At 45.1% G+C, this 22,941-nt stretch overlaps 1 protein-coding gene across 4 annotated transcripts in view; it reads left to right on the forward strand.

The window, feature by feature from the left end:
- Nucleotides 1-22,941, forward strand: part of Tmem150c (transmembrane protein 150C) — a 70,169-nt gene that overhangs the window by 41,209 nt on the left and 6,019 nt on the right. For 3 of the 4 annotated variants that reach the window (XM_087583761.1, XM_087583762.1, NM_001108354.3), the window contains 5 exon segments: nucleotides 12,141-12,230; nucleotides 14,596-14,649; nucleotides 14,742-14,774; nucleotides 14,878-14,945; nucleotides 20,645-20,772. In XM_087583761.1, coding sequence (XP_087439887.1) covers nucleotides 12,151-12,230; nucleotides 14,596-14,649; nucleotides 14,742-14,774; nucleotides 14,878-14,945; nucleotides 20,645-20,772 — 363 coding nt within the window. In that variant the 5' untranslated portion in view covers nucleotides 12,141-12,150. 4 annotated transcript variants of the gene reach the window in all.

Consider the following 22,941-nt stretch of genomic DNA (forward strand, 5'->3'; position numbering starts at 1 on the left):
AATCTCCTCCTCAGGCAAACATAGGCTGGTGCTGTAAAGTCTCAACCTCTGTCACTCGTCAGTCAGCAGTAACAGGAGAAGTGGTTTAAAGAGCTTCAAACAACAAGGTTCTGGTGGGCTTTTGCTTTCCATCTGTAGATGAGAGGTGGTTCTCATCATATGGTCCAATAAAAGGTTTGTGTCTAAGGCCCTTGTGCTGACTACAGGATGCCATTTTCCCAGCTTTCATAGCCTCACCTATACCGGAAGAACTACATGGTACTTGCTACACAAAAGTAGGAATACGAATATTACTATCATTGTTGGAATTTTCTAATAGGGCCCCTCCCTGACCTCAGCCTTTCAAGTGGTGAGATTACTGCCTTGTGTCACTACGTCAAGTTGTGGCTTTGACTTATAAACTTCCCCCTTTTTGAACAAGTTAAAGTGGGTGGAGTCTTAGAAACTAGCTCGAGTGGGCATAGAAAACACGCTCTCAAGAGAGAGTGACTTTCTCTTGGTTGTTTGAAGCCAGAAGACTTTCAGAGCCTCAAAAATATAAATGACGGGAGATGCCACAATCTCTTAGCTTTTGGTTTTCCCTCTCCCGTGCCCAGGGGTGGGGGAAGCAAGAGTTTTGGGACCACAAAAGGAGCAGAGAGAGGGAACAGAGGTTCTTGCTACCTCACACGAGGCACCGAACAGTCCTGGCTGTGCAGCCTGCCTCACACACAGATTGGGTAAGAGTACCGATCGCTCATGCTTGCAGTGACATTTATTGGAAGAGAATACATGGTAAAATGCACAGAGCTGGCAGCACCGACCTTGCGAGATGTGACCATCTGGGTAAGAGCTTAGCAAGTCATTTGGATAAATAATACCGTTTGGAGGAGAGTTCCAAACCAAGGCTGAGCGCCAGAAGCCTTTCGAGACGGTCTTCACAATTCTGGCTCCTTCCCTCCTTTCGTCAAAAATTCATTAGATCGCATTCCAGATATGCTCAGCTCTCTGGGGCCACGGGAACATTTATCCTTGTTTTTTTTTTTTTCACTGTGAAATAATATTTGAAGATTAGTATCGGCAGGGTAAATACTGCACAGAAGAAAAAGAATCACAATTATTATACAAAGACAAAATTCTTTTTAAGATATTCTCTTTTTGGGGCTGGGGATTTAGCTCAGTGGTAGAGCGCTTACCTAGGAAGCGCAAGGCCCTGGGTTCGGTCCCCAGCTCCGAAAAAAAGAACCAAAAAAAAAAAGATATTCTCTTTTTATTTATGAGTGCTTTGCCTATATATCTCTCTGTGTGTGTGTATAGAGAGAGAGAGAAAGAAAGAAAGAAAGAAAGAATATATATAGAGAGAGAGAGAGAAAGAAAGAATGAGAGAGAAAGAATGAGAGAGAAAGAATGAGAGAGAGAGAGAGATCATGATGTATGTTCCTGATCCCTAAAGAGGCCAAAAGAGAGCATTAGATCCCCTGGAATGGTTGTGAGCCACCATGTAGGTGCTGGGAATTGAACTCAGGACCTCTGCAAGAACAGGGCTCTAAGCTACTGAGCCACCTCTCCAGTCCCAAATCTTTAGGAATGTGGAAGAGGCTTCTTCATTTAGCTCAAGAGAAGAAGGGAATATATCCTTGTCTCAGGGTTGCTATTACTGTGATAAAACACCACGACCAAACGTAAGCTGGGGAAGGGAGGGTCCATTAGGCTCACAGTTTCATATAACAGTTCCTCGTCAAGAAGAGCGAGAGCAGGAAGTTGCGCAAGGCAGGAACCTGGAGGCAGGAGCTGATGCAGAGGCCGTGGAGGGGTTAGACTTACTGGGTTGCTCAGCCTGCTTTCTCACAGCACCCAAGACTCCAAGCTCAGGGATGGCACTACCCACAGTGGCTGGGCCCTCCTCCCCCAGCCATCATTAATCAGGAAAGCAGCTTACAGCTGGACCTATGGAGGTGTTTTCTCAGTAAAGACTGTCTCCTCTCTGATGACTCTAGTTTGTGTCAAGTTGACATAAAGCCGGCCAGTGTATCTCACTAGTTAATGAAAACTCTGAGTGATGCTTTCTCTTAATTTAGAAAATATTTACTTCCAGCATGTGTACGTGCTTATGCGTGCATCTTGTGTGTGTGTAGGAGTGTTCATACTATGGCACAAATGTGGAGGTCAGACGACAATTTTGTGGAGTTGTCTCCCTCCTTCCACCTTTACCAGGGTTCCAGGAACTGAGCTCAGGCCGCCAGTGCCTTTTCCAGCTAAGCCACCCCTCCAGCCCTGGTGACATTTTCTAATGTAACTGGAGCAGTGGACCAGTTCGTGTTCAGGAAATGTGGGAGCACGGAAGGCAGAGATGCATCTCGGTCTTTCCTTCCGTTCTTAGACTGGGGTTACAGTCATGTGACCAAAAGAGAGTTACACTATTGAAATGTGTATGCTATGTCCACATGACCTTCTTTACCTAAGACCCCACCCAAACTTTAATCAGTTCAAAAGGGGGGCATTGTAAAGTCAGAGTCGCAACTGGACATGGTGGCTTGCGTTTATAATCTCAGAACTTGTGGAGCTGAAGAGGGGTATTTGGGGCCAGCGAGGACTTCATTCTTAGACAATTCCGAGACAGAGTCTGCGGGTCGATTTACCAGGCTGCTCACTTCTCTCCCATGACGTTCCCTTTCTGAACTTGCCCTTGATCCCGAACAGCACACGGTCAGCACTGCTCACCTTCCTGGAACCCTGCAAACCTCTAGCACCGAGAAGAGAGAGCACGTTGGTTGTGTGTCTCCTGGAAATCCTTCTAAGCTGAGAGAGGACAAAGGGAAGGCCAGTGAACTCTCTATGTCAAGAAAAGAAGTGTGTAACAAGGCACACCAGAGAGGCAGAGAAAAGCAAAGTGTCATGATTTGTCCCATGGGACATTGACAGGCTGATGAAACCACAAGTCGATCTTGAACTTTTCACTGAACTCTTCTGGTCTCTAGATGTCTTGACCTAACAGGGAAAAGTGGGTAAGGGAGTAAATAAGACGACTTTCCTGTCTGCACAACACACACACACACACACACACACACGTAACATGAACACAAACACACACACACACACACACCTATGCAGGCACTCATGCACACACACACACAGGCATGCACATATATAAACACACATGCACACTCACATACACAGGCACACTCACACACACACATGCACACAGATACATATGCATGGACACATACGCTGTCACACACACAGGCATACACATATATAAACATATAAACATGCATGCACACTCACACATACACGTGCACAGATACATGCACATGAGCACAAACTCTGTCACACACACACACACACACACACACACATTCCCCTTTAGTCTTCAGCTCATACCTGTTAGCTGCCAGAAGAACATAGCATGGTAAGTTCTACTGTATGTCTGACTTAGGTCCCTTAGTGTACAAATCGTTTTCGATGACTTCAACTGACTTAGCTCATTATGTGCTCCTCAAGTCTTACCGAAATAATTTTATAGTGTTTAGGATCTAACCAAATTCCTTAAGACAGTGGAGACTCACAGTTTCTAAAGATAAAAGCCAGATCACTGATTTCAATATAAAACCACAAACCTTCTAATTAAAAGGACATAGGAAAAAAATGAGATCAAGGAAAAGGCAAGAAGTTCCTAGATTTGACAAAATGCGGGACCTATAAAAATAGAACTGGTCAGGTTAGACCTTGTTAGAAGCAGAATTTCTTGCTTTGTGAAAGCGCTTGTTAAAAAACCAACCAAACAAACAAACAAACAAAAAAAGCTAGGCATGATGACAAGTACCTGTACCTCAGGTGTTGAGAGGTGCAAGAGAAAGAGTTCAGGGCCAGCCTCCGGCATCTTGTGAGTTTGAGGCCAGCTTGACCCTACGTCAAAAGAACGTGAGCTGGAAGATGTCTCCATGGATAAGAGCACTTGCTGTACAAGTGTGAGGGCCTGGGTTGGTCCCAGCACCCGTAAGAGCCACATGTGGCCATGTGCCTCTGTAACCCAGCACTAGGTACGAAGAGACAAGGGGATTGCTGGAGCTTGGTGGCCAGCTAGTCAGGGAGGGGAGGGTGCTCAGCTCCAGGTTCTGTGGATGACTGTTTCACAGGGATAAGAGGCAGAGTGCAAGAGCTGGACACCTGACCTGACACCAGCACATGTGTGCACAGGTGTGTATATCCACACATGGATACACGCAGACAACTGACACCAGCACATGCATGCACAGGTGTGGGTATCCACACATGCATACATACAGACACCTGACCTGACACCTGCACATGCATGCACAGGTGTGAATATATCCATGTCTGCATACACACAGACACCTGACCTATGCACATATATGCACAGGTGTAGATATCCGCACATGCATATACACAGACACCTGCACATGCATGCACAGGGTGCATATCCACACATGCATACATACATACAGACAGACCACACACACATACACACAGATTCTGTGAAGTGCCATTCAGTGATGAGAGATACTTTTTTAAATAGTTGGTTATGGACCTTTAATATACAAAAAAAAAAAAAAAGGAAATCACGTTATGCCATATACTTTGAACTCATGACGACCCAGAACCCTAAACAGGAAGGCTTGAAATTATAAAAACAATGAGAAGGAAAGAGAGAAGAAGCCAATCAACACTGGAGTGGGCAATGATTTTTTTGTTTTAGGACACTAAAGCTCGGGAGAAAGTAGGCAAATTAGACTTCGTCAAAATTAAAAACACGTGTGCCCCAAAGGACGCTCTCCACAGCGGGATGGTGACTTACATAATTGGAGACTTTGGATATGTGATGGGAGATTAATATCCAGGACATGTGAGGGACAATAAGACAATTGAGAATCCGAAGGGCTGTAGATGTGGTTCTGTGCTACCCAGCATGCTCTGGGGCCTGCCTGTGATAGCTGGTGTTGAAAACAATGACGTATAAACAAATTAAGTAGACATTTTCGTAGAGAAATATACAAACGACCAGTAAGTGTGTGACCACACAAACCTAGGGAGGTGGGACATTTACATAAAACTCATGGGGAAGCAGTGGATGGGGTCAATGCGAGCTGGCGAGAGCTGAAGGAAGCTGAGGAGAGGAGTCGGATTACGGTTGGTTCTTACTTGAAGATGTTAGACACTTATTGGTATGCCGGAGATTGCCGGTGGGGAGACAGCGTAAAGAATACACAGGGTCTCGCTGCTGTATTCTTTGTTGCAACTGTGTGTGGATTTGCAAGCATTTTAAACGAGAAAAAATCAAAGCCTACGTGAAATGCTTTGGAAGAGGCACCCGGGTAGTTCTGCCGCCAGCTAATAATGCGAAAGTTCATAGACAGCTCCCCTGGCATCTCTTCATGGTAAGAAAAGGGCAATTTTCATCTAACCTCAGGCGGGGTATAGAGAGCATGTTTCCAATAATTTAGACATAAGTTGCCCTGGGAGAGTTAGACTAGTGAAAATAAAACAATTTAGAAACTGTGGGCGTGTTCCCCGTGTCTAAAGGAACAAGTAACACGTGGCAAAGAGTAACAAAACTGCTCTGCCTGGCGAGGGGGACCTGAGATCACAGCCCTTGGGAGTTTCAGGCAGGAAGACCATGCTGGAGTCAACCTGGGCCACATAGTGAGATCGTCTCAAAAATCAAAATCAAAAGCAAGCAAACAAACAAAAACCCCACAAAATAAGGGAAGGGCTAAGGAGATGGCTCCAGGATTGAAGTGCTTGCCGCGCATCCTAGGGACCTGAGTTTGGATCCCCAACCCCCAGGCAACATTCCAGACGTGGTAATACGCACCCCTAATCCCAGGACAGGCAGGGATGAGGACCCAGAGATGCATGGGTTCCCAGAACTGTCTATTCTAGCTGAAATATTGAGTTCCAGGTTCAATGAGAAACCTTATCTCAAAAGACAAGGTGCAAAGCAACAGAGAAGGACATTGGTGTGAGCCTCTGGCCTCCACGTGTGTGTACACGGGAGGCCCTTGCCCATGTGCAGAAGTAACTAGGTAGCTCACTGGTAGAGAGCATCCCATTACTAAAAACAGAGTCAGAGGAAAGCAGACCTTAAATATTAAGATTTTTTTGGAAAGGCATTTAAAGGAGAAAAAAATGTTATTACCAGAAAAGCTATCTGTGCCTTTCTAGAAAAAGAAGAGAGTATTGTTGTTCTGAGTCCTACTCTGCAGATGGGAGCCCAGTGCTAACACACTGGGCCATCTGCTTAGTCTCTAGTTACGGCGCTTCCAGATCAGGGATCGTATGTGAGGCTCTTCACCCACACTATTGTCAGTCCTCAGCACGATGCTACAAGGGAGATACTGCTCTGTAGCTAAACAAAGGCGGAAGAGGGGATAAGCCACCAGCGATCACATAGCCAGTGGCTGGTGAGGTGGGTTCACATCCTGAGTCTGCAAACCATTTCTTCCCCACTGCCTCTTTCAAGGAAACGATGGCAGACAACTAGCTTGTTGCCACGGTCCTAGAGTCGATTGACTCTTGGCACGTACCTCCCTGCCTCCAAGCTTCTGTTTCCCATAGTCCTAGGAGAGGCGCCACTGTCGGTCCATTGACTGTTCTATTTCTCGACGTGCATTTGAGGGTTGATATCCGGATTTTGTCACCAGTATCTGTGTTGGTCTTTGTGTGTGTGCATGTGTGTGTGTGTGTGTGTGTGTGTGTATCTGTTTGTGTGTCTCTGTGTGTGTCTGTGTATGAGTGTTTGTGTGTGTGTCTTCATTTGTGTGTCTGCGTGTATGTGTATCTGTGTGTGTGTGTCTGTGTTTGTGTGTGTATATATGTGTATATGTTCACGTTTGTGTGTGTGGGTGTGTGGGTATGTGGGTGTGTGTGGGGGGTTGTGTGTGCCTGTATCTGTGTATGTGTTTGTGTGTGTGTATGTGTGTGTGTATCTGTGTATATGTCCACATTTGTGTGTGTGTGTGCCTGTACCTGTGTATGTGTTTGTGTGTGTATCTGTGTATATGTCCACATGTGTGTGTGTGCGCGTGCGTGCACACGCCTGTGCCTGTGCCTGTATATGTGTTTGTGTGTGTATCTGTGTATATGTCCACGTGTGTGTGTGTGTGCGTGCGCCTGTGCCTGTGTGTGTGTGTGTGTGTGCGTGTGCCTGTGCCTGTGCCTGTGTCTGTGTCTGTGTATACATGTGCTGAGATTGGCCATTGTTAGTAGTAACAGACAGTGAGCTGTGAATAACAGAACATCAGATAACCAGTAACCATTCCTTTTATCCGGAGTCTGTAGAGGGGGATATGGGCAGAAATCTAGACTTTAAGTCTGGGATACTAATTACTGTGCATTCTGGAAAGTGCTACTATTCAACCAAAACCTAAGAACTTTTCACAGTGAGACTGGCCATGTCTGACTCCCCACTCTGGCTTCTAGAGCTCGGTGGAGAAGCCTGCTGAGGTCTGGCCTCTAAACGGCGAGTCTTCTGCTCAGCCCACACTGCTGCCTTCTTCCTCTCCCTCCTCTGGTCCTTTAGAAAAGGGAGCCACCAGCTACCCCCAGCTATGAGAGAAGCAGATGCCTCTTGTGTTACCTTGGTAAATTGTCTGTGCTGTTTAAGCTCACCAAGGAACTGGCACAAGAGCTGGGATTTGACCCTCTCACTTCAGACTCAAGATGACTTCTATCAAAGCATCCTTCAAACTCCCCCACCCTGGGTCGGGATGCTCCTTGACTCTGTAACAGGTTGAAAATAGAACAAAACAGCTCAAAGCGAACGCGCTGTGCCTTTGAGAGCAGCTAAAAGGTTTCTGTATTTACATCACATAAAATGCCTGAGAGGGAAAGGCTAGGGAAGGTTCTCTGCCTAAGGATCCCCAGCGGATGAGTCTACTGTCCCAGTCTAACAGGGTGTCCTTCGTCGATTTCTGCTGAACGTTGTACACATCCGTTGGAAGACGTTTGATTCTGCTTCCGGTGTCTCCGTGTGCTGCTTGGCTCACTCAGAACCCAAAGCATGGCCACGCAGATCTTTCTTTGGGCCTTGAAGAACACAAAAAGATTTTTTTTTTGATTGTCCTGTTTTCTATGGCATTTGCCTGGGAGCTTACAAAGTCTCTCAGTGTGACAGCGCATACGCAGGGAATATTAACTTAATTAGATTCTGCTCTGTGCGTAGTTTGGATTTGGTTCTCTTTGAACATGATGAGAAGTTTGCTTGTTGATGTTACTGTGTCTTAAGGTATTAAGGAAAAAAAACCATAAAAGGGAGTCAGTGAGGAGGGAAGAAGAGAAACGTTAGGAAGCTGAAGGAATTGAAGTGTTTCAGTAAAAGATGGATTTGTGTTAGAAGATTAAGATGATTGAGGTTTTTCCAGAATTGGAAAGAAAACGGGGAAGCCCAAGTAACTCCCCAGAGCTCCAATCAAGTTGTCTAAGGCACGTGGACGATAAGACCCAGGTAGCTAAAGTAGCTTAGCAGACTTTAATTAGAAGTGTTTGGGCTATGCCTAAGCTTTAAATATTATACACTAAGTAAAAGTACCAGAGTGGTGTAACCGACTTCTCACTCTTTAATAAGTCTACTTGGAAGCTATCCTAATTGGAAAGAGATTAAAACAGGCATTTTGCCCCTTGACTTCCAGTCCCCCTACATCTTGGGGACCATGAGACATCTCTCAAAGTGACCTATATACCTGGTGAGCCAAGTCTTTTGCTTGGAGAGGCCATGGAGACCTCACCAGGTAGAGTCTACCCAGTGTCCATTCTACCAAGAAGAAAGTCGCCTCGGAGGAACCCCTTCCTCCGTGCCTCCAAGTGAAACTGTTGCCAAGCAGTTCTTGGCGCTCTGACTAATCCTCACAGTAAGGAAACCACTGGTAACAGAAAGAACTCCTGAGAGCTAGACCTTCGACCAACCTTAACAAAAGAAGAAAATGAATAATCTTGGCCTCCTGCATGGTCTTAAGCACACAGCAACAAAGTATCACCAAAAGTAAGATTGTTGATAATAATAAAAGACGAAGAATAGACCAGCCCGTGCCTGATGGACTACTGACAAGTCAGGGGAGTAACCACAGCCTCCCTGGCTTTAATCCAGGGAAGGACTCTCATCTTAGCAATGGGCGCATTGATCTTTTCATATCCCTGGTAATTTTGTTTTTGTTTCCTTTGCTCTACAAAAATCGGACTAAGGTCATGTCAGCATCCCTATCCTAATGGTAAAAAGGTCTTCGTAGTGAACTTGGATCATTATGACTATTATGATTATTATGATTATTATGATTATTGTGATTATTGTGATTATTATGATTATTATGATTATTAGATTATTATGATTATTGTGATTATTATGATTATTATGATTATTAGATTATTATGATTATTGTGATTATTATGATTATTATGACTAATATGATTATTATGACTATTATGATTATTATGATTATTAGATTATTGTGATTATTGTGATTATTGTGATTATTATGATTATTATGATTATTAGATTATTATGATTATTGTGATTATTATGATTATTATGACTATTATGATTATTATGATTATTATGATTATTATGATTATTATGATTGTTATGATTATTATGATTATTGTGATTATTGTGATTGTTATTATTATGATTATTATGATTATTGTGATTATTAGCACCGGTGCTGTTAAAACCTAAACCTTGTGCTCTCCACTACTGCCTTGATTTTATCTGCTCTTTACAGTTTGTTCACACTCAGATGGTCGGTCCTGGGATGATCTAGGTCTATCTTGTCCCCTTGACCACACTCCAGGAAGTCAATTAAGAGTGGAGATCACAAGCCCTTTCTATACCCCCTGGTGTCATCTAGCATCACCCAGGTTGATTCTGTGTCTGTCCCCTAAATGGTTTCGGGGTCTTAACTCTTGAAGGGAAAATGTTAGGTAGCTAGGTAATCGTTGGCAGGCTTGGAGGCCATCAAGGGTGCCATCCTTCATGACATTTCTCCCTACCTTGACGTAAGGTAGACTTGGAGGCCACTGACAAAGGACCCTTCCTTCAGTACCAGAGACTGCTCCAAGAACTCCCTGGTGAGGGTGTCAACATCATCCAGCCAGAAATAGCCACATGGACCACGACTGTACCTTCTCCACCCATCTCTAGAAGTCAGTCAGGAATGTCAGACATGGCCAACTAACTTCACTGGGAAGGGTTCTTAGAGTTAGTTTGGTTAAGTAGTAGCAATTTCCACAAGCCATAGTAGTTAGCATTCCAGAACAAAAGCCTGGCTCCCTGCCCCACCCCACCTCTGAAGACCCTTGATACTGAGTCTCCATAAGAGATGGGTTTTTTTCAAGACAGAATTTCTCTGTGTATTGCTGGGTATCCTAGAACTCACTCTGTAGTCCAAGCTAGCCTCAAACTCACAGAGATCCACCTACCCCAGGCTCCTGAATGCTGGGATTAAAGTCACGTGCCAACACCTCCCAGTGGAATTCTTTTACTTAACTACCCACCATTCTGTTTTCACCCTCCTTCCCCACACCCTGCTTCGGCCCTGTGACCAATCGTTTGTAAGGAATGGAGGCTCTGGTTCTTACAGATGCCTCCCCTTCTAGGTTTCCTGAGATAAAGAGCTGCGCTGTGGGGGAAATTCTGCTAATTAAGGTCAAAGTCCACCATGACCTGGGCTCAGTGCAATGTGGGAGACTCTTCATTAGCAGGGCTTCTCCTCTGACCTTGTCTGGGGAATTCTAAGTCCAGATATAAGCCTCTACTTGAGGAACGTCACATAGCCTCAATTAGATTACAGGATCAATTTCTTTTATCCTGATAAACCCGTTCGGCTAGTACCTGAGATTTCTGAAGTGCTTCCCCATGATAAAGTGGCATTTCGATGCCTTAATCCCTCAACCAGTGACCTTTGCCCACCTTGGGTGTTTCTTGGGTTCTCTGTCCCCCAAAAGCTTGTAAGCCTGAATCACCCTAGTAAAGCTGACCAGCCTCCTGATAGCTGGCCTCAGTGTGGTCACCGTATGGACTCACAGGACTCCAAACACACCCTCCCACCAAACACATGCCCCACCCCAGCTAGTTCTCTGCTCCCACTGACCTTGTGGACCTTATCAACTGGTGATCCACGATTGTGGAGAGACCCACACTGCACGGTCTTTTTAAAGAAAGCGGCATCCCTGGGACAGGTAGTGCTCCACTGTCAGGTTGACGCCATGTGGACTCACCTGTGGTGGGAGTGTCGGCGGGGAATTGTCTGGATTATGCTGGCCTGGGGGATTTCCTTAGTTGGGTCAGTTGAGGAGGGAAGACCCACCTTGAATGTGGCCAGCGCTGTTTCATAAATTGGGCCCTGAACTGGATGAAAGGGAGAGCAAGCCCAACACTAGCCTGCGTGCATTAACTCACAACTCTCCGCTCGCGACTGTAACGTGGTGTGATCAGTTCTCTCTGAGTCTTGCTGCTGTGACTTCTCCATAATGAAGAACCGTAACTGGGAACTGTGAGCTCAAACCAGCCTTCTCTCCCCTGAGTTGCTGCTGTCAGGATACCTTATCCCAACAGCAGGAAATGAAGGAGGATGTTCCCCACCCCCCACCCCCATGCCTGTGACTTTGCCAGTGTGCCTGCTGGAGCTAAGAGGAAGCATTGTTTGCAAAGAAAGCACTTATTCATCCTGAGAATCTACTAGATTAACAGCCACAGGGAAAAGTTCAGATTGGCAAAACGTCTGTTGTTCCCCCGAATTGCTAGTCCGTTTAGTAGCCGTCTGTCTCTAACTCTTTAGACTATAACACATGGAAGCTTCATCAAGCCATGAACATGAATGGTAGCCCTAAAAGTGCTCCAGACCACACTGTTGGTGCCCGACCCTTCTGCATTCCATATTACAAAGCCCTTTGTAAGTAAATCACGGAGGATGTAAAACCTCCCACTGGGTCGCGGGTAAGATCTGGAATCTATAAGCTAGTACCAAGCAGCGATCGCCTATTTTAATCCTGGACTCTCATAAGACGGAGCAATAGTAACAGAGTTGAATCATGGTTTCGGACAATACATGGTTTTTTTTTTTTTTTTCCTTCCCAGTTGGACTTTCTATCTTGAAAGAGTTAGCTGGATTTTTTGCTTGTGTTATTAATACCTGTTCATTTGATTTCAGTGGTCCAGGCATGGATGGGAAGAAATGCAGCGTGTGGATGTTTCTACCTCTCGTATTTACTTTGTTTACTTCTGCTGGCTTGTGGATAGTGTGAGTATACCCAAGTTGACAACTTAAGGGTTCAAGTGTAATACAGAGAAAAATCCAAGTATCGGTGTTATGTCATATATATATATATATATATATATATATGTATATATATATAAATGCATTTATAAGTAGCATTATATATAGTAAATTAGTTTTTTAAAAGTAAATATATATTTATACATATATACGTACATACTAACCAACTTTCTAAAGTCTCCGTTTTTATCATCCTTTATTATCAATAACAAAGTTGAATAACAAATTATGCAAAAATAGGTAATGAAGACGACTGGTTTTGTCTTCTTTTCCTTCTCCCTCTCTCTCTGTCTCCCTCTATTCCCCCCACTCCCTTCAAGGCAGGTCTTGCTGTGTAGACTAGGCTGGCCTTGAACCTGCAACAGTCTTCCTACGTGCTGAAATTACAGGCATGTACCACCATGCACAGCCATCTGAACTTCTTGTGAAGTTTTTTTTTTTTGGTTACACAGAGTCTCACTCTAGAGGCTGTTATGGAGCCTGTCCTGGGATGGCTGGCATGTACCACTATGATGAATCTTGAAAACTGGTTATATGAATTAATATTTACAGGATTTTTCTCATTTGACACCAATGTGCTGTGGACTCCATTTGCAATCTAGCTATAAGATATGATGTATTTATAAAATAGTTATTATGTCAGAAGACCTGACTTACCACAGAGAAAGTTCCCTGAGTTGATGATTCAGTCAGTATTTATCTTGAGAAAATTCATTAAGAATGAATGGTGTCACTGGCCTGGGGCTATAAATGGGAGATTCCTTCCCTAGTACATACATGGCCATGGGCTCTGTCTTAGCTTCTGTTCTATTGCTGTGATAAAACCCCATGGCCAAGGCAACTTATGAAAAAGAAGGCATTTGGTTTGGGACTTCTAGTTCCAGAGAGTCAGAGTCCATGATTGCAGAGCAAAGACATGATGGCTGGAAAAGCTGAGAGCTCACACCTTGATCTCTGAGTAGGAAGCAGAGAGAGCTAACTGGAAATGATGTTAAGTCTTTGAACCTTAAAGCCCACCCCACAGCAATACCACCCTCAACAAGACTACACCTCGTAATCCTTCCCAAACAGTTCCGCCAAGTGGGGACCAGGTATTCATTCTCACTCAAACCACCACAGGCTTGATTACCAGGAGTGGGAAGACCAAACCAAACCAAACAAACTAAAAACAGGGAAGGAAGAATGGTGGTCATATATTCCTGAGAAATTATATTAAAGCTATACGGTTTGTCCCTACTGCCAAGTTTTCAGATTATAAGTATCACTGCTAGTTTGGAATCTCTTCAAAATTAACTTTTATAAGGAGTTTTTTTAAAATCATGTATGTATCTCTGTGTGGTGTGAACATGCAAGTGTAGATGCCTATGAAGGCTAGAGGCATCAGATGCCCCTGGAGCTGGAGTCACAGGAGCTGTGAGCTACCTGACGCCGGTGTTGAGAACTGAACTCAGGTCCTATAGAACAACAGTGCGTGCTCTTAACTTTTGAGTTGTCTCTCCAGGTTCTGGTGATCAGTGAACCACTAACCCTGGCACTTAGCTTTAAAGCACTAGTGATGTATTTGGTAAAGAGTTGCAATTGACATGGTCGTGGTGGTGCACACCTATGTTCCCAGCACTTGGAAGGCATAAAGAGGGGGATCATAAGTATTAGGCCAGCCTGAGCTACATACAGAACAATTCTAGGTCAACCAGTGCCATAGTGAGATTCTGTCCCAAAAGAAAAATAAAGGTAGTTGAAGTTTTTTTTTTTTTCTGTTTTTTAGTTGGCTGTTTGGCTGTTTGGTTGGTTGGTTGGTTGGTTGGTGGGTGGGTGGGTGGATGGGTTGGTTGGTTGGTTGGTTGGTTGGTGGGTGGGTGTGTGGGTGGGTTGGTTGGTTGGTTGGTTGGCTGGCTGGTTGGTTGGTTGGCTGGTTGGCTGTTTGGTTGGTTGGTTGGTTGGTTGGTTGGTTGGCTGGTTGGCTGGCTGGGTGGTTGGCTGGTTGGTTGGCTGTTTGGTTGGTTGGTTGGTTGGCTAGTTGGTTGGCTAGTTGGTTGGTTTTTTGAGAGAGAGTCTCATGTAGCCCAGGCTGGCTCTCCCTACATAGCTGAAGATGATCTCAAATTCTTTATCTTACTGCCTCTGTGTCCCCAAATATCAGAAATGCAGTTGTATGTGTACAAACATGCCTAGCTAAAGAGTGTTTTCTTAGATAGAAGATAACGGGTATGGCATGATACAGATAAACTAGATATTTAACCCAATTAAAATAAAGAATAAAAATAACTCCTGGGGTTCTGTTTGTTTTGAACTGTTCTGTTTTTATAAACTAGTCATTCTCTCTTGCTAGGTACTTCATCGCCGTGGAAGATGACAAAATTTTGCCATTAAATTCAGCTGCAAGGTAAAGGTTTCCTCTAGAGAATTCATTCCCGGTTCCCCCCAGACTTGCCAGCCTCTTTGTCTTAATCTGTGCCCCTGTGCTTTGTCATCTAGGAAATCAGGTGTGAAGCACGCCCCGTACATCAGGTAACTGATCCCGCCTGAGCTGCCGAGTTTAAGGACAGTGCATGTCAGACCCATCCGGTTATGGACTTGGACAGCCAGGCCCTAAGGCTTTGCCTTCTTCCAGTTTTGCAGGTGATGACCCTCCTGCAAGCTGCGTGTTCAGCCAAGTCATGAACATGGCCGCCTTCCTGGGTAAGAGGAGCAGGAGGAACGGAGCCGCACGTGCCCTGTTCATCCCTGTTTTAGATCTTCCTGAATCCGTAGCAAAACAGTGGGGGACCCGGCTGATAATTTAGTGTCCTGTCACATTGGCATGCTGAAGGCAGCAGCTTTTTGTTTTAAGAACCTTCCCCCCACCCTCGTAAATCCTTTCGAATTCCCCTGCCTCCTTCCCAGCCCTCTCCCCTTCACGGTGTTCATCTTTCCCTTCGCACCCTGAACTTTCTTTTGCTGCACGAGATGACATATTTCACATGTCGTAAAATCTTGCTGAGAATTTAACAGGGTGGCACACGGTTGATTTGAAGAGGATGCCTTATTTATTCCTTCCTTGGCGAAGATGGGGACGTAGGTAGGTTCTGTGATGAATCTCTCCCTTAACACAGACCCTGCCGTGACGCCCTCCTGTGTGCCTGCATACATATCAGACTGCCATGTGAACACAGAGGTTTCAGGAAAAGTACCATTTCTCTGGGGTCCAGGTCCCTCTTTTAACATCCTGGCCCCCCGGGATCTGGAAGTACTCATGTGACCCTGCCAGTCCTCTGGGGACAGTGGGAAGCAGCCATGTTCTTTGTCTTGTTGAATATCACCTGCTCTTCTAAAAAAAATCCCAAGCCAGGATGGTGACATGCGCCTTTAAACCCTGAAGGCAAAAGCAGATGGATATCTGAATTCTAGGTCAGCCTGGTCTAAACAGTGAGTTCCCGGCCAGCCTGGGCCACATAGAGAGCCCCTGTCTATAAATAAACAAGTAAATAAAATAAATAACCCAGTAAACCCATTCATACCAGGGCCTATTGGCTACTAATAAATGCTTGCAGTTAACAGGGCACAAAGCCCCAAGAGTGAACTTGGATTGCAGGGCTGGGGCCTTCCACAGACCCTCTGTGGTCACGGGATCACAGCGCCTAGGCCTGCAGGCTGCCAGCCTCTGCACTGAGCATCCCCCGGGGACCCAGCACAGACATTCACAGCCGTGATTTCTGCTCCAGACCCATGGCTGAGTGCTTCCCATGCACCGCCTCATTTCCTCACAGGAGGCTCTCCTCACGCCAAGGCTGTCACAGCTTCCCTCCACTGGGCTTCCAGGAAACCCTTCGAGCACGCCGTAGAGCTCCACGCTCTTTCCTTTGTACACTCTGCACAAATCGATATTTCCCAGGAGTCTTTGGGATAGGATCTAAAAAACCGCCAGTTTGCACACTTCATGAGTCCCGTGGTCACAGAGCCTGGGATGAGCAAATCACAAAAGCATTTGCAGAAGCAAGACCCCTGTGTGAGCAAGCAAGCGACACCCTCTTCCAGGTAACAGGCCTCATCCCCTCGTTCTCGACCCTCCCTGGTCAGCCGACAAACAATTAAGCTTTCGCTGGAAGGTGTCACAGCGGCCAGTGTTCAGCCTTTATTACCGTTCCGTCTTGCCTGATGCCGTCTGGTAGGCGTGAAGCCGATTGAGATCAGTGTTCAGTGAGAGCAGAGACGGTCGCTTACTGAGCAGCTGAGAGTGGAGAGGAACCTGTTTTTCCTCTCAAGATTATTATTGTATATGCTAGCTGCTTTCTTCTCCCCAGACCGTCCCGGCAGACCCCAGGCTATTACTCTAAGCTCTCCAGCCGCCTTTAAAAAATATAGCCTTCACCGCTTATAAGTCGCTGACTTCGACAGCCGTAGAGGCTGTAATTTCTACTCTGAAAGGGAGTCCATGTGGCATTTATTAAAATGAGTTAGCGAAGATCTTTCATCTTTTTGACAGACTAATCAAAGATTAAATGCTCGGTTATTCTCCTCACAGAATTAGCGGCCTCCTTTGTCCTGAATGGATGCTTCCTCTCAGCTGGGGAGAAGGACCCAAGACAAATGTGTTAAAAAGAGCCTTATCTCTGTCCTGCGGAGGATGTGAGGGTGAATGATTTCAGTCACCTAACAGCAGCCGCCTCCCTCCCTCAGCCAAAAAACATCCCAGCTGCCTTTCTTTCCTGCAGCCATAAATAGGGATCACTGATGTCTAAACAGTAAAATTAACAAAACAGAAGTCGGCCAGGCCAGCGGAGCACTGTGACGGGGAGGTGTTATTCTGAGTTCTCAACGTGAAGACTCCAATCAGTCGTTAAACATCTCATTTTTAAAAGTCATCTGTGTTTTCATTTGTGGTCTTTTTGAAATAGAGAGATCAATTAGATAGGGGACTCCCATATCACAACAATGACAACAACAACTTATGTAGACCCAAAATAGCAGCGGGGTGGTTTTAAAAGTTCTCTAAAACTGTTGACACGAATACAGATTTCTTTCGTTACATCTCGTTTGGAGGGCGGGGGAGGCGGCTTACGCAAGTCACATGTGCGTGGAGGTCTGATGACTACTTTCTGAAGTTAGTGTTCTCCGACCGCATAAGCCCTGGAGTTTGAGGTTATCAGGCAAGTGTCTTCTTCCCAAGCCATCTCACTGGCCCCAAATCAGTAATTTTTAATGGAACTTAAAAGTATATTTACTAACCAATTAGGGGCTAGAGGGATGGCTCAGCTGTTATGAGCACTGACTGCTCTTCCTGAAGACTGGAGTTCCAGTCCCAGTGTCCACATAAAGGTTGTCAACCATCCGGTCCCCAGGGCACCTGACACCCCCTCTTCTGAGCCCTGTAGGTACTGCATCTGTACGGTACACATACACGCAGGCAGAGCACCTAAAATCATTATTTTCTAAGTTGTAAGGTCAGAAAGTAGCTTGACCATCAGCTCTTTTAACAGACAGTTTGACTAATGATAGATTAAACTCTTACACAGCCAGATCTTCATTCGTTCCTTCTTTCTAAAATTCCAACTAGGATCTATCTCGAAGGGAGACCTTGTCTCCTCTGAGCTGGTCAGTCTAGAGTTGGGGGATGGGAAGGGCAACACCTGGTGTTTAGAATGTAACCGTCAAGCCTGGGTCAAGTTATTATAATCTAATATAGGTTTCTGTTCATGATAAAGCGACTTCTCACCCATATTCCAAATAGGAAGCCCCTGCTTCCAGGAGGTGAACATATCCATGTCTCTAGGCATGGCGTGCATAGTGCCTAAAGCGGTCCACGGCCCCTGTGTTGGGCAGGGAGGACGACACTGTCAGTGGGTCAGTGTGAGGAACCACGCTGGGTCTGTGTATGTCAAAGTTATAGCACAATAGGCCTACCAAGTTAAAAGCCCTTAAGAGTTCCCAGGAAAAAGGCTTCTCACTAGCTGACTTCAGAAGAGATCAACTGTGCTGTATCTGCTTGATTCTTCTGCCATGACATCAAACAGTGTTAATTGGCAAGTGTTCCCAAGGGGCGCTGTGCTAAGCCCAACGTCCATCCTGATCTAAGGCTGCTCTATCAGTCCTGTCTAATTAGTCCTCTCCTACCTCCTTCCTCCTGTTCCCATCCTAACAACGAATGCAGTGCCATGCTTTCGTAACTAATAGACTTCTAGGACAACGATCCTTGTACTAACAGGCTTCTGGTATACCTCCAGGGATATTGGTTGTAGAACTGTTGTCAACTTGGTTATTCTCTGATTGGTCATAGCCCTTAGCTGGGACATGTGCCAGATATGAATCAAGTTTTATTCCCCTGGCTGGTCAGAGGTACTCAGAGTTACAAATGAACTCTGGATAACACAGCTCAACACAGTGAAACCTAGCAACTTGGAAACGCAAACATGTGGACTGATGGCTTCTCTCCACTAATGGCTGGAGAGACGAGGGTCTGGAGTCAAGGTTAAACCCTTAGTAAATAATCTCCAGTTAAATTGCTATGCAAATAGGGTAATTTTGTCTTTCCTGATGGAATATAGTATCAGAATAGTCACAGGAAGTTGGTACTACATTCCCTTATATATGGATATGGTTAAAGTTAATTGCCAATTATCTTTCTTATTTACAGACTAACTTTACACACTCGTGCATATGTACACACACACACACACACACAGAGAGAGAGAGAGAGAGAGAGAGAGAGAGAGAGAGAGAGAGAGAGAACACTATCTCTGCATAAGCAGTAATAAAAGGTGACTTTTAGGTTAATAACTTGAGGGCAGATTGTCCTCAAGGCCTTTATTGGAAGTGGCTATGCTGATATGCCAGGGCTGCCGGATCTCCATGGGAAGCTTGTAGTTTTCTGAAGAGAAACGGAGGAGGAGTGAATAGATGGGAGGGAGGGAGGTCTGGGGGTGACTGGGAAGAGAAGGGGGGAACCGCAGGTGGGATATAAAGATTAGATAGATAGATGATAGATGGACAGACAGCTAGATGAATGATGGATAGATACATGATAGACAAACAGATAGATGATTGATAGATGGATAATTGATAGATAGATAGATGGATAGATAGACAGACAGACAGATGATAGACAGACAGATGATAGACAAACAGAAGTGGGATTTGAAATCTAACCCCCCATTCTACTATTATATTCTCAACTCACTTTTTAAAAGTGTCCTTTATATAGCGAGTGATTAATATCATTTGAAGGAATTAATTTTCAGTGAATGTGGTTTTTCCAGATGTGATAACCTTGCCCTCTTTCCCATGTCTTCTGCCCTTTCTGTTCAAACACTGCCGAAGGTGACTGGCCAGCGAGTGCCGGCATGTTCTCTGTCCCTGTCTTCTTGGTTTGTGCTATGCCTCCGCAGTTGTTGCCCCACCCAGTCTGAGCTTCACCGACCTTGCTTTTGAAAGCTCTGAGAAAGTCCTGTTAGCAACGCTGCTGTCCCTGCGTCACTGCAGGGGAAACATGCAGAGCTGCTTCAGGGCCCCTCTGAGTCCCCAAAAGTTCAGAATCATAAAGCATCTGAAGAGTCTAAGCATCGAATGAAAAGGTCCTTTGAAAAACTGTCTGTCTGTCTGTCCAGAACTAGAGGCAAGCAAGGAGTGCTGAGAGGGGGTGAAATAGTCTTCCCCAGGGAAGAGCACAACAGTTGGTTATCCAACCTCAGAGAGTCAGTCCTGAAAACATATGGACAAGTAGCATTACGCAGACAGAGCAGGTTGTATTTATATGTTTGGGGATGTGCATATATGTAAACATAAACACATACACATGCACATACATATACACATACATATGCATACATATACATGTCTAATAATTATTGAAAAAAGAAGTCACACGTGAGTTTGCAAGCCAGCAGGTAGGTGTATATGGAAGGGTTTGGAAAGAAGAAAGGGAAGGAGAAAATGGCATTCTATAATCTCAAAAATAAATAATGAAGAAAAGTTGTTTGTGGTGAGATTTAAGATGCACTGTGAGAGCCAGCTATAGTGGCTCATGTCAGTAATCCCAGCATTCAGAAAGCTAATGGAGGAGAATCCTGGTTTGAGCCTGGACTATATCCTGAATTCCAGGCCAGCCTGGACTGCATAGCCTGGGCTACATCCTGAGTTCAAGGCCAGTCTGGACTGCATAGCCTGGGCTACATCCTGAGTTCAAGGCCAGTCTGGACTGCATAGCCTGGACTACATTCTGAGTTCCAGACCAGCCTGGTCTTCATAGCCTGGGCTACATCCTGATTTCCAGGCCAGCCTGGATTGTCTAGAATCTCAAAAAAAGTTTTAAAAGAATCTTACTTTTTTGCTGTGGTTTTAGACTTCGGCCTTTGTCTAAGCCTATGGTTTATATACCTTAATTTTATGATTTGTTTCATCCCTAGCCCTCGTGGTAGCCGTTCTGCGCTTCATCCAGCTGAAACCAAAGGTTTTAAACCCATGGCTGAATATCAGCGGTTTGGTGGCACTGTGTCTAGCCTCCTTTGGGATGACCTTACTTGGTAATTTCCAGGTACTTCCTCTGGCATTTCTGCCTCCCTCTCCTGCTGGTAAGATTATTCATGGCTCGATTGTTGCAGCCTGAGGTATAGACACTGTATGACCCATACCATCTGCATGAACTCCAGATACAAGTAGACACTTGGGCCCGGCATTCCGTCCCCAGGGTCTCCACACCCATCCCCATCACACATGAGAGTGCTAACTGCAGGGGCAGATACCAGGATGGCTGGGGAAATGGCTTACACAGCTAGGATCCTCCTCCAGGGATTCCTTTAGAGGGCGGCTCACACTTTCCTTCATTGCAACCCTGTATCCCAGGGTGCTTCTCTAGATAACTCTGACCCGCATATATGATGAAAGCTTGCATTTCACAGGGACCAGTTTATATGAAAGTCAGGATGGAAAGCCAAGAATTTCTCCAGAATCCCTGATTCACACAAAGATCTGTTAACCCTGACTGGCCCTCCTAGAACTCAGAAGCCTCGTGCACACACCTGGAAGAGTCATTTCCTCTTGTCCTGAGTGGCTTTTTTCTATAGTTGGCTAATTTCCCTGCCTCCCTTCGCTCCACATTCCCTGAACTGTGAGTGAGCAAACAAGATATATTTATCCTGTCCTCCTCCCTTGACCTGTTGAGTGAACTCCAAATGGCAGAGGCACTCAAGACCCTCGGCACTCTACTGCACACTTCTCTTTGTCCTTTCCAAAACATGCTAGTGGGTTTCTCTGCAGCTCTCTCTCACTCTCACCCTTAGTCCAGCTGATTCATTGAACCAGGATCATTTACTCCTAAACGCTTCACCTCGGCACCCAGAAAAATCAATAATTTTTGCATAATGTGTTGTTGAACATTCCTATTCCGTATCAAGCTGGATAACCAGAACGCTGCACTCTTAAGAGTGTATGGCCTAGGACAATAAACTGTCAAGAGCATCTCCGTAAAGATGGCTGCCGAGATCTTGGCGGCCTTCCGTCTTGCCTGAGCGTGCTGATGTTGGAGGCGTGGCTTAAAGTTAATACCCACCCCCAGGGCTTCGAGCTTTGATGAGTACTGAAGTGCATATGTCATTCTGAAGTCCTAGAAGAATCCCGGAAATGGGTTGTCTTGGAGTAAAACAGAGTTTAAATCTATGAATGATGGCACCCAATGTGAACACCCTTGCTAGTTATCTGCTGGGAGTATTGAGGGAACAGATGATCAATCCCCTAGCGTATGGGATGAGAAATGTTCCCATCACTGCCTCTACAACGTTGAGAAAGTTTGAACCATGTGACCATGTTACCTATTTCTAACATCAGGTGAAATCTGAGTAATGAATGGAGTGGGTTACGTTCAACATGAGAAACTGATTTCCTAGAAGTGAAATTTAGCTTGAGAAGTCATTATTTTAAGTACATTTTGAAACTAAACCTTTTGAATTATGGGGTGGGGGGGTGCAGTGGCTTCCTAGCAAAACGTAGGGGAGGGGATCTATAACCAAAAACAACAGGAAAATCTTTTTTTTTTTTTGGTTCTTTTTTTTGGAGCTGGGGACCGAACCCAGGGCCTTGTGCTTCCTAGGCAAGTGCTCTACCACTGAGCTAAATCCCCAACCCCAGGAAAATCTTAAGAGAAAAGTAGTATTAATTTGGTGCAACACTGTCAAACAGTAAGATAGCTGGGGGCAGTATAAAGTTTTAAAATAATATTTCACCGTGGTTTAAAAGTGGTCTCTTGAGCAGATTTCATTTTCCTGTATGTGCAGCTAAAATGCAGATAATTTTATAAGGAGTTTTTAGTGACGGCCCCTTCTGTGCAACAGCTGCGTAATAATTTGGAGAATTTTTACTTCTCTAATATCCAACTGAGGTGGCCCAGAGGAGACTCAGTGTTGGGACTCTGCAGAAGCCTTGTGTATGGGTCTTTAGACACAGTTGTTCTGTAATGGCCTGTGGGTCTGGCTAATACTCAGAGCTTACAGTTTTTATGACTCTAGGAAAACAACACCCAGAGAATTCCTATTAAGTAGGCTGTGCTACAGACGAGCCAGTTGTCTCAAGGGTATCAGTGTGTGCCAATCAAGTCTCCCCGTGCCAGAACTGACGATTCTCAGTAAGCACACATCCATATCCCAGCCCTCATTCTTTCGGCCTGAAAAGCAGAATCTGGGATGTGTGCCTGCAGAAACTTGACATTTCC

Source organism: Rattus norvegicus, chromosome 14 (assembly GCF_021556685.1).
Source record: "Rattus norvegicus strain SHRSP/BbbUtx chromosome 14, alternate assembly SHRSP_T2T, whole genome shotgun sequence".
NCBI lineage: Eukaryota > Metazoa > Chordata > Mammalia > Rodentia > Muridae > Rattus > Rattus norvegicus.